The sequence below is a fragment of the Spinacia oleracea genome, chromosome 2 (genome assembly GCF_020520425.1).
Source record: "Spinacia oleracea cultivar Varoflay chromosome 2, BTI_SOV_V1, whole genome shotgun sequence".
Classification (NCBI taxonomy): Eukaryota; Viridiplantae; Streptophyta; class Magnoliopsida; order Caryophyllales; family Amaranthaceae; genus Spinacia; species Spinacia oleracea.
In genome coordinates this window covers 97,278,472-97,290,026 of record NC_079488.1, presented here as the reverse complement: position 1 = coordinate 97,290,026, position 11,555 = coordinate 97,278,472, and the positions used below count along the sequence as shown (strand labels likewise).

General features: G+C 32.8%; 1 protein-coding gene across 1 annotated transcript; it reads right to left on the bottom strand.

The window, feature by feature from the left end:
- Positions 1 to 381: 381 nt before the first annotated feature.
- On the bottom strand, positions 382 to 11,003 carry LOC110802960 (ABC transporter G family member 25). The gene is made up of 3 exons (XM_022008420.2): positions 10,777 to 11,003; positions 9,552 to 10,383; positions 382 to 1,841 (listed from the first exon to the last, which is right to left on the bottom strand). Exons 1-3 carry the CDS (start codon positions 10,891 to 10,893, stop codon positions 820 to 822), a joined length of 1,971 nt encoding a protein of 656 aa, XP_021864112.2. The 5' UTR covers positions 10,894 to 11,003; the 3' UTR covers positions 382 to 819.
- Positions 11,004 to 11,555: the final 552 nt, after the last annotated feature.

The window sequence follows — 11,555 nt, the reverse complement described above, 5'->3', positions numbered from 1 at the left end:
GATAGCGACCCGTTGACTTTATCGATGATGGACCTGGGCTTTCTCTCGGCTGGATGGTAGTAGTAATCAGTAGCTACTGGGCCGATTGTGAGTTTTGGTATTCTTTTAGCCTGACAAGTGAAAGTGCTATCTGCCAGCTGATAGCACACCCATACATTTACTAATACATAAATATAAGTATTAACGATCAAATTTATGCGTTGATAAATGTGAAAGTTAAAGAAGTGCGACTATTTTGAAACGGATAAATTTTAAGAAATTATAGCGTGGCCCTTTTCATTGACTTATTTGACTTCTAATTAAGTGAAAAGTCAACATCTTATTCCTCACGGTTTCAATGGAGACTTGAGAAATCATCCCCAAAGTATACAAAACATAGACTCGCAAATTGGCAACGCCACGTAATCATCTTTATTATTTTAAGTGAATATAAAATACGATATATATTTATATACATTTAACAAAGCGGGGCAAAAAAAAAAATTACAACTCCAAGTATGATGGAGGGTTCAGTTATAGCTCTTGACTAAAAATCTTTACAAATAGCACTTCAAAATAAATGGGGAAAACTGGACACGGTTAGCTTCAATTCGTTCCTAGTACACCATGCAGCTTCCCACAAGGTTGTTCCACAATTTTATCATCATCGTGTAGAAGAAAGATCGATCCAACTATCCAAGCATACATAATATTCTATTTCCCTTTGACATACCTAACTCGTTGGATCTGGATTGATATGTCCGGATTTAGTTGTCACAACACCCTTGTCAACCAACGTGACAATGAAGAATTCCGGACAAATGGAGTATTACATAAAAATTAGACCTTCATTCGCCTTAATGCAATGTAAGCCAACAACCTGAACCCCACAAACATAATCAACATCACTCCTACACTTGCTAGAGGAGTGATCTGCCCTACAATATCTTCCTCGATGAACTTACAAGTAGCCTCATTAATAGGATGGCTAGTCGAGCAACCGAACAACGACGAAACTCTTTCTCCACCACCATATTGCACGTCAATGAGTAGACGGTAGCAGTAAAATGTGAGTGATGCATACTTAATCCATCCCAAACATCTTGGTAACTTATGCACATAGAAACCTCCAGTCAAAACACAACCCAACATTATAATAGTAACTATAGTAGAAGCTCGTTTAGCATCCATTATAATTGCACCTAGAGCAAGACCAAGGCCTTGAGATACGAGCACATACCCTATTATAACTCCCAAGGTTTGTAGGAAAGTCCAAATATCAGGCCTTAGCCCCGTCATCCAGTACACCAAGGTCAGGAAAATGGATGGTAGAATTAGCTCCATGGGTAAATCACCTATGATTCGAGCCATGAAGTAAGAAGACAACGAGTACATTCCAGAGGCGCGTTCCTTTGCAAAGATAGAGCGGTCTTGTGGGAAGGCAAAGACAGCATTAAAAGAAGGAAATACTCCCCAAAAGATGGAGATGAAGTAGATCAAACCTAGTCTATCTTGTATATCTCGGAAATCTGAATGCCACCACATAATCCCAGCTAGAAGTGCAGCAGCAATAACTTGGGAAACTCTTAGGGAGTTGAATGACTCGTGCCTTCTCTCTTTCAGGCTTCTTTGGAGGAGGATACTGAATTGACTCAACCATGTTAAAATGGAGTTTTTTATGTATTGCCTCGGGTTTATTGTTCTACCAACAACTGTGGTTTTCATCCAAGACTTCTTGTTATCTAAGGTTATGCAGGCAGCATTAACTGTAGGAGCTAATACAGTGTTGTAAGCTGATATTAGAGCTTGCTTTGTATTCGACCTATCTCTTTCGTTTACTCCATCTGCCTGGTGAGATATTCCTGCATACACGTACATACATTTCTCCAACGTCATTAATCCAACTGCTTTATTATAATCCAACTTACAACAATGGGAATGGATAACATTTAACAAACAAACAATCATGAATAAGAAAGTTGAGAACAAACGAATTCAGCCCATTTTTGGTGGGACTCCATTCAAGAAATAAACCCTTTTGTTTACGTTATTCAATGCGTATGCACCCTCAAAGTAGCCTCACACGTGCTACTCCATACTACATAATGCTCGATCATCATCCGTTCTTTTGCTACTTTTCTTGAAAACATTAAATCAAACCCCAACCAAAAAAGATATATATAGACACCAAAAAGAAAAGGAACATGGCAAGTCTATGACAAAAGTCAGTTTGATAAGACCTACATCCCGATATAACCAACGTGGTCTCTTAAGTACTCCCTCCGTTCATGAATACTTGCAACAGTTTGACTGGTACATACTACGTATATACTTAAAAAGTATTTAGGAACCAAGGGAGTAAAAAATATGGTGTACGTGTACATGATTTTAATTACTTTTTCAAACACTCCCATTAAAAAATACTCTCTGTCCCTTAATACTCGCACCGTTTTGACTTTTCGCACTATTCACATAATTCACTTTGATCCTATTTTATTTCTAGTATATATGAAAACAAATGTTAGTATATAATATATTGTTGGATTCATCTTAATATATATTTTCAAAATATTAATATTTTTACAAGTTTTTATAATATGTAGTTAAAGATATTGATGGTCAAAGTTGTGCATTGGCAAGCGTGTCAAGTAGAAACGGTGCGAGTATTAAGGGACGGAGGGAGTATCACAGTTATGGAGGAAGGATGGGAATAAAGCGAATGTATATTAGAAAATATATTTTAATATAATTCTAATGAATTCTTAAAGAATAGCTTAGTGGATCAGAACAATCTGATATTCTATTCGATGTTACCTTATGAAGAAAGGTTATAAAACATGAGAGTGTATATTAATAAAATGAAAAAAAAAACAGATCATATACAATTAATATGTATTGATGAAAGATCATAATGGAGCTTTTGTTTACTATATAGTGGAGCTTGGAATGACATGATTAAAGATTGATAACAGCAAATTAAAGGGGTGAAAGTGATAATGATTTTGTCAAAGGTAATAACAATATAGGTAAAGATATGGAGAACCCTACACCCACGTGAATACGTGATTGAGGAGCATACTTTATCTTTAAAATTAATCAAGAAGTTGTTGTTTGATAGATGAGGTTTTATTAACAATTTCATCATGATTTTCGTATACAGTGGAGTACCGTGTATGAAATGAATGATAATTATTAAACATATATATATATATATGTATATTCATGTTTCCATGTATGAAATGAATTATAATTTAAACTACATATTCGACCAGTGATGTGTTGGCCTATCAATTCAACTCCGACTAAAACAAAAATAGGGAAATTGATTCCTGCATTATAAGAGAGGGACGATTGTATGTATAGTACAAGACTACAAGCTAGTCTTGCAAACTCGCACTAGCTAGATTCGCACTTACAAAATATCGAAGAAATAGTGGTAATTAAGTTCCTCCATATTTTTTTAATTACCCTTTATTTTCTCATTTTTGGGTTATCCTATATAGCAAAAAGGGGGGTCCAAAATCATATGATGCTTTCTAATATGCTATCATACGCACTAGATGTCGTCACGGATCATCAATCACTCCAATTTGACCCTTGTCTTAATAATGGTGTCTATGAATTGAACGTACTCCATAATAGTATTCTAAACAACTAATTATTGCAATTTTCACTAATGAAATCGACCAACCATTAAACTAGTCTATGAATGGTGTTATGCCTAGTCAAAAGATCACTATAACTAAAGCACCACTTGTTTTTTATAAGTTATTAATTAGACTTTCTTATATCCAACGATCGAGTGTACTGAAAAGTAGATCGGTTTTAGATAACTGGATATTTAATCTAGCTAGACTTAAATGTCCAAGTTATCAGAACTTAATTATATAAACTTATTGACCCATGTTAAGATCAAACTTATTTCTTCTCGTACCTTTTTTTTAAGGCGAATTGCTATTGCAAAATCACAACTTCATTTTCATCGATCTCTTCCATCTTGTAAGAGTTTTAGAAGTATGTCCAACTATGTAATTCAAAACTTGCACGCATTCATTATTTATGAAAGTACAAAGAAACATATGCATGTGCATGTAAATGAGGGGTGCACGTACACTTAAAAGTGATTAAGGAAGACAAATTAGTCTGTTAATCAGTAGTTATCAACAAATCTAATCACATAATTGTTACCTTTAACTTTAAATAATTATATGATAATATAATAGATTTTTTAAACTTATGGTTGTCTAGGCGCGCGGAGTAGGATCGTAAAACACGTACCATGAAATAAAAAGGTGAACAATATCTAAGAAAGAAGAAGATAATGGGATATCGAAATGTAAAGAAGCTTAAAAGACACAAAAGTTTTGATATATATCACTCAATTTACTATGGTGTATCCCACTTCAAAAAAAAGTTTGAAAGATAAATAAGATATAGGAATATGATCCATATATATAGTATAGCCAATAAAAACGACACACACATAATATACAGCTATATGTGTTAGCGTGAAATTGACCGGCTTTCCTCTTTTATTATAAGGAGTGAAAGGACATGCGTTCATAAAAGGTGGAGCATTTTTTAAAGTTTGGGCATAGATAGAGATATAAAGAGTATTTCCTTAACCAAATATAGGATATGTGTTATGGAGAAAAAGTTGCATATAATGTGTCCATACCATATAAACTATGCACTGTATCGGACAAAACCTTATCAACAAAGTAGGAGTAGTACTATGTGCATGTTTTTGGTCTGGAACACAGTCGACGTGATAAACAAAACTAATACGGAATTATTTATTATTTACTTGGTATCATGAGTATGGAGATTAATGTTCATGGACAATGATAAGTAACATTTTATCCAAAATGGACCATCCTATAGAAAAAATTAATTGTTAGCCCATTATTCAGATAGAAAATACTAGTTTTCTCCATCAATATATGGGTGTTACTCATTAAATTTGGGATCATTTTTCAGGAGGACATATCTTCATTTCCTAAACGAAATGTATGGTGCAAGATCGAGGAACCTAACACCTGCATTGTTTCACATAAAAATATTTGTCGAATTTTAAAATAAATTTTGATCAATTATTTAGGGACGTACTACCAGAATCAGTACTCAATTCATGATCATGATTTATAATAAGCCGGGGTCCTTATATATTCTTTGAAAAAGTTCATAGAAAAACATGAAAACTCAGCCATTAGAATGATTCTAAAGGCAAATGATGGACCAAATGCTTGAGATTTCAGACCAAGTCATTGAATTTTTCATTTTTTAAAAATAATCCCAAGCATAGAATTTAAAATGTGTCTTAATTAAGCATTATTCCTTTAGGCATACGCATTGCAATATTAATTCCGATGCCTTTTTTTGTATACAATACGATTAATAAAGTTATACGTGTCATTAAAGTTCGGATATCATATAATATGTTACATTTTTATGTAAAAAAAATTCCTTGATTAAGGATAGATTTATGTTATATTAAAATAAAATTAAAGCTTAAAATGTTAAAGTTTTAATGAATTGTTTCTGCAAATGTTCTTAGAAATAAAGGAAGTATAAGAATTAAGAACCCTCCAATTTGGAATATTGAGCTACACTAATCATTAAATAACTAAACTTTCCATCACAGAGAAAAGAATTGATATTGATAAATATTATTAATAATTTTCAGCATCATACAAAAGAATGATTTAAACTAATTTTTAAAGTATATTTTGTTTGGTGCGATTAAAGTGTAGTGGAATTGGCATATATTTGTGTCATGATAAGGTTTTATCACTTTATTATAATGAATTATGAGGTGTATGGTGTTTCAACTCTAATTGTGGTATATTCGTTTATCATTGAGGTTTCTATTTTCTAATAAAATTAATTTCCTATTTAAATTAGAAATTAAAGAATATACTTTTTTCAATAGCTATATGTGCGTAATTTAAGCCTTTATTATTATTATTATTATTATTATTATATTAAATCGAGAGTTATATTTCATTCAATAGTACGGAGTACTCCATATTAATTAAGTTATTTCGTAGTAATTAATTATTTTCCTTGTGGTTTCTTGTATTCGATATGTATTGTTAACTCTAACCAATTTTAAAACAATTCTTACGGCAATTTGAAGCAATAAAAACTATATATTCTATGATTATGTTCAGTAAAACTAACGATAGTAGATAGATTTTAGCGGTTGAGTAGAGGCTTGCAAAATGTATGCAGAAATGGTAATGACTTTTGCAAGGATTCTAAACAAACATATTATTGGGCTTCCTGTTTTGCAAAAAAAGAAAAAAGTGGTGGGTGGGTGCTTAAAGTTAAGGCAACTAAAGATTAAAAGGCAGACAAAAAAGAAAAAAAAGAAAATTATAAAGAAGGATTGAAAAATAGGAAGGAAATACAAAGAAAAAGAGTCAAACAAAATAGTAGTGGATTGAAGACTGAAAAGGGAGTGTGAAAGAGAAAGGTAATGTGAAGCAAAAGGCGACATGTGGAAATTGGCAATAAGATAGGTACGTAAGTTTATTTGATTCTATTAATATATTTATCCAACACATAAATAAAAAACTTAAAAGAATAAAAAGGAAAAAGGAAAAAGGAAAAAGGAAAAAGAAAAAAGAAAAAAGAAAAGCTACCAACAACTTTCCCATGTTCTTATAAATAATGAATGGCTAATCCTCCCAACACTAGTACACTACCATAATCGCCACACTATCTTTGTCGTGCATCTTGCCTATACAACATTTCTTTCTTTAATTGGCTACCATTTTGTGTATTTATGTTTACACTTTTATTTTAGTAATTGGTAAGCCTATAGAAAAGAGGTAAAGTAGGTTAAATATTTTATAGACTCGGGATAAAATAATACATAAAGGACTTTATATTCATATATGATCGGTTGTTATTGTTTCTGCTATTGGTTCTGACTTCTGAGTGATTGCTCTATATATGTATGTTCTACCCGTAACTCGCTTGATCTTATGATCTAAGTTTATACTAAGTACTCACTTACGTTTGTATAGAAGCTATACTATGCGTATTGACTATGGAGTGCAATTAATTTCCGATATTCCTAGCTAGGTTTATCTGGATTTATTTTTTAGTCGAAAAATATATGAACTACTAATAATATAGGAATATTTTAATGGCAGGTGTCAATTAAGTTTAACACATTATAGCGGCTGTAATTAATTTGACATTATTAGCTACAATATGGTTGTCAAGTTGTCAAATCTATATTAGTAGCCCTCCAATCTTTTGTAAAAGTCGTTTAAGGTTTACACAGCCTATTACAATTGCAATTAGAATTAGGAATCTTAAACAGTGGGGAAAGAAAGGGAAAAACAGATAATTTGACAACAATTCTTTCCTATTACTCCCAAAATCAAAATATAATTTAGGAAAAATTATTTTTTACCATCTAAAAAAATCAAAAAATTGTTTTTTACTACCTGGGAAACTAAAATTTATCTTTTACTATCTTAAAAAAAAAAACTTGATTTTTACCACCTGAAATGAAAAAATAAAGATCGGTAGAGAGAGAGGGAAAAAAAAAAAGACCCATGAAAAATTTGTACGTTTGGCAATTCAAATAATGTTTTAGTTGGAGAAGTTTAGATATGCATCAAGCTTCTTTCTTTTTTTTGTGAGGAAATAGATATGCATCAAACTGAGCTCGAGAGATGAATTATTTAAAAATCAAGACCTAGAAAATCATTTATTGAAGAAATTGGAGGTTTATAAATGTGATTCCCAATACTCAAAATAAACCAAGTTACTCCGTAGTTACTAGTACAAACTTTATACTATTACCATTACCATTACCCTATTCACAGCCACTTCGAAGAGTATTTTGTGATTCTTTTTTTTTTTCTTGGTAAGAAGAATGAACACTACTTAATCAGAATTCATAACAGGTTAATCAATTCAACTACGCATTTCTTTGTAGATGGATAGTGATATATAATTCTCTTAATATTCTATGTAAAAAGTTAAATATATTTTCTAAAATGGTATTCTATATTTGTATTTATTCAGGATTGATCCCTTGAATAAAAATAATAGGGAGTAGTAATTGTTTTAGGGTTGTACCGAAATAAAAAATGAGGTACTGGGTAGTTTTCAAGTACTACGAATCGAGTACATGTCGACAATTCTAAAAATAGTGCATGCAAGATGCAAACTTGCACTATGCATTTGCAGGCAAGTGGAATTAGTTCCGATCCCCCTCTTTTTCATGCCCATCTATGGAAGTTAGTGACTCTATTTATTGCACTTGATCATTTTAAAGCTACGTACACCTCATGGAGGAATTTCCATTTTCTTTTGGCGTATTTATCAATTCATATTTTTAATTCTGCGTAATCATATTAATTCAGGAAATTCGTAGTATTGTCTCACGTACTTTGATATTAGTATTCGATTGTGTGTGATAGATTGCTAAAGTAATCTCGATCAATCACAATTTTATGCCCATAAAAGAACAAACCAAATAGTCCTGGAGATGTTGAAAATCTAATCGCAATTTGACGCTAGCTAGTGACTTTGTGATATTGTACGAAGATCCGACACAAAATAGACCAATCAGATCATTTACGACAAATTTCTCCATCCATAAATTCCATCACTTTCACTTAGCTAGCTAGCACCCAGAAATCAACAAAACTAAATTCAACTTGCAACAACTTGGTTTTGTTCTTGTTTCCAAAACAGCAATTTTGACTTATCAAACCCCAATTATTATATCATTCCCTCATTATTTCAGAATCCAATTTACATTGAAGAAAATAAAAGTATGGACACCCTAGATCGAGTACCCTAGTGAGTAATGTATACGTTTGTTAGTTGGTCCTATTCGGCCATTTGGGGATTGATTTTGCTTATTAACCTATCGTCATAAAGTTTGAGTAAGATTAGCCTTAATCCAAACTAGCTACAATTTAGTTTGCTTTTTTCTTTTTCTTTTTGTGCAGAGATGAGGGAGTTATAAATTAAGGACAAGCGGATAGATGATATATATATGGGATTCACTCTCAAATCTTAAGTATTATCCCTCCAAATTTACCAACTAAGTTAGTTAACATTCACAAATCTACATAGTAAATTAGCTGGCTAACACTAATAAATATTTCCTCCGTTCTTATTTAAATGACACAATTATTTAGTCACGTTTGCCAATGCACGATTTCAAACATTAATATCTTCAATTTTGGATAAGAAAAAATTATAAAAAATTGATATTTAAAAAATATTTATTGAGACGAATCTAACAAAATTCCACATGACTATGTTTATACTGAAATATAAAACACAAAAGGAAGTCAAAGGAGGTTGTGTGAATAGTGTCCAATATCCTATTGTGTCATATAAATAAGAATGGAGGAAGTACTTGGTACATAAAATGATGAGAGTCAAACACGTAAGTGTGAAAGTAATAATGCATCAACTTTTAAGTTATGAATAGTCACTCTCTTATACGAATAATACGACATGTTCATTTTATTCTACACATACGTCATGACGTCAAAAAATAAGCAAAAATGAATAGAAGAATGACGTACCATTAGCGAGATCAAGGAGAAAATCCGCAGGGTTCATAGGAAAAGACGGCTCGACCCGAACCGATTGAAAATACGACATAGCTTCATTTCCTTTCCCAAAATAGATAGATCTTCCTTCACATAACACAAGAACCGAGTCAAAGATTTGATAAACCCGGCTGGAAGGTTGGTGAACCGAAGTAATAATTGTCTTTCCTCCTTTCCTAGCCAACCCTTGTAACGTTAAAACCAAGCGGTGAGCCGCGGTGGAGTCCAAACCGGAAGTGGGTTCATCCAAAATTAATAAACTCGGGTTCACTAACATCTCATGTCCTATACATACTCTTTTTCTCTCTCCTCCTGAAACACCACGTATGAATGTGTTCCCTATTATGGTGTCCGCACACTTATGCAACCCTAGCTCCCCCATCACAGAATCAACCACGTTCATCTTGTCGTCTTTTGTGAGGGTGTTGGGTAAGCGGAGGAGTGCGCAGTAGAGGAGTGTTTCTCGGACGGTTAAGTGAGGGTAAAGTACGTCGTCTTGGGTTACAAATCCGGTTCGTTTTTGTATTTGCTTTGTCAGTTTCTTGTCATTTGCTAGGATTGATCCAGTGAGTGCGTGTCCACGGAGTCTTCCTGATAGTGCGTTTAGAAGCGTTGATTTCCCGCTTCCTGATGGTCCAAGAATGGCTAGGATCTCTCCTGGTGATGTTATTCCTGTTATTCCGTTTAAGATCGTCCGGTCTTCAATCGTGGCCGTTGATGAGTTACTGCCGCCACAGATCAATGTTTTTATATTACTTCCACCATCACTTGATTCTACCTTCAATTTGTAGCATATATCCACGAACTGCAATAACGTAACCAAAATTTCATAAATAATTTAGTACTCCGTATATTTTAACAGTTAAATACCACGTAAAAAAATCACTATAGCTGGCTGTAGGGTTCTATCGTAAAATCAATCGTTCATAAATGAAGCAATTCACCATTTTGATACTTTAGTCGCTTTTCCTAACTTGTTCGATCTATACTAAGTTTGTCACATTAAATTGCTAGGTGCTAATCAACTTGACCTCGTTGTATAAAAATAGACAAATAACACATTTATGATTGAAAGTTGAGTTTGTAGGACTATATATAGTAACAATATCCTCAAAGTTCCAAAACAAGTCAACAAGAAATTGACAACGTATGGAGGAAGTAAATTGAATAATATGATTAATGGAAGGTTGGTACATACCTTGAGAGTGATTGGATAAGAAGAACATAATAGAGATGGTGACTGAGTTTGTAAATCATGACATTGTGTGTTGCCATTCATTTGCTTTGGAGGCTTATTTTCATTAAAATCCGACATTTTTTCTTATAAGAGTGTGTTTGGTTGAAAGAGATTTTTAAGAGTGAGATTTTTAGGATGGGAAATATTGTAGTGGAAGGGGGAATGGGAAGTTGTAGAGAAGTGAGGAAATGAATGGGAGGGTCTATTTATTAATTTATTTTGGGGTGGTGGGGCCCTTTGTGTTAACAATATTTAGTTAAGGTGATTTTTAGTAAAGTTGAGGAAAGAATACTCTATTATTATATCAAGTCATGGGAAATTAAAGGAAGTGTGATTATAGATGATGGTTGCCACGTCATCCACCGTAGAGCTGTGCAACGTGGAAGTGCCATCTGGCTTCTTCATCAAAAGTTTTGGTGGGAACTTTTTTACTTTTCTTTGAGGCAACTGCCCAATTGAGCGCCGTTCATGGGTAAGTAAAATATCTTTATTGTAGAATCACTAAACTTTTATTTTTGGTTTCAATGGTACGCACTAGAATCGCAATTTAGAAGGTGGGTCATGGTGCGCATAGAGCATGGTGCACCTTAAGAACATTAGTATATAATTAAAAGAACCTATGGTTACGTAAAAAGAACATGGACATATTTTTTTTTTATATTTTTAATAAATTGTGATTTTTTATAACAAAAAAGTAAAACATTATATTGCATGTTCTTTTGTCGTAGTGTCGTGTTTTT

Excerpts from the sequence above, each read along its gene's own strand:
- LOC110802960 (XM_022008420.2), bottom strand. The coding sequence starts at position 10,893 with ATGTCGGATTTTAATGAAAATAAGCCTCCAAAGCAAATGAATGGCAAC. Across the intron at positions 10,384-10,776 it reads CTTATCCAATCACTCTCAAG|TTCGTGGATATATGCTACAA; the intron begins GTATGTACCAAC and ends ACGTTATTGCAG. Across the intron at positions 1,842-9,551 it reads TCTCCTTGATCTCGCTAATG|GAATATCTCACCAGGCAGAT; the intron begins GTACGTCATTCT and ends ACGTGTATGCAG.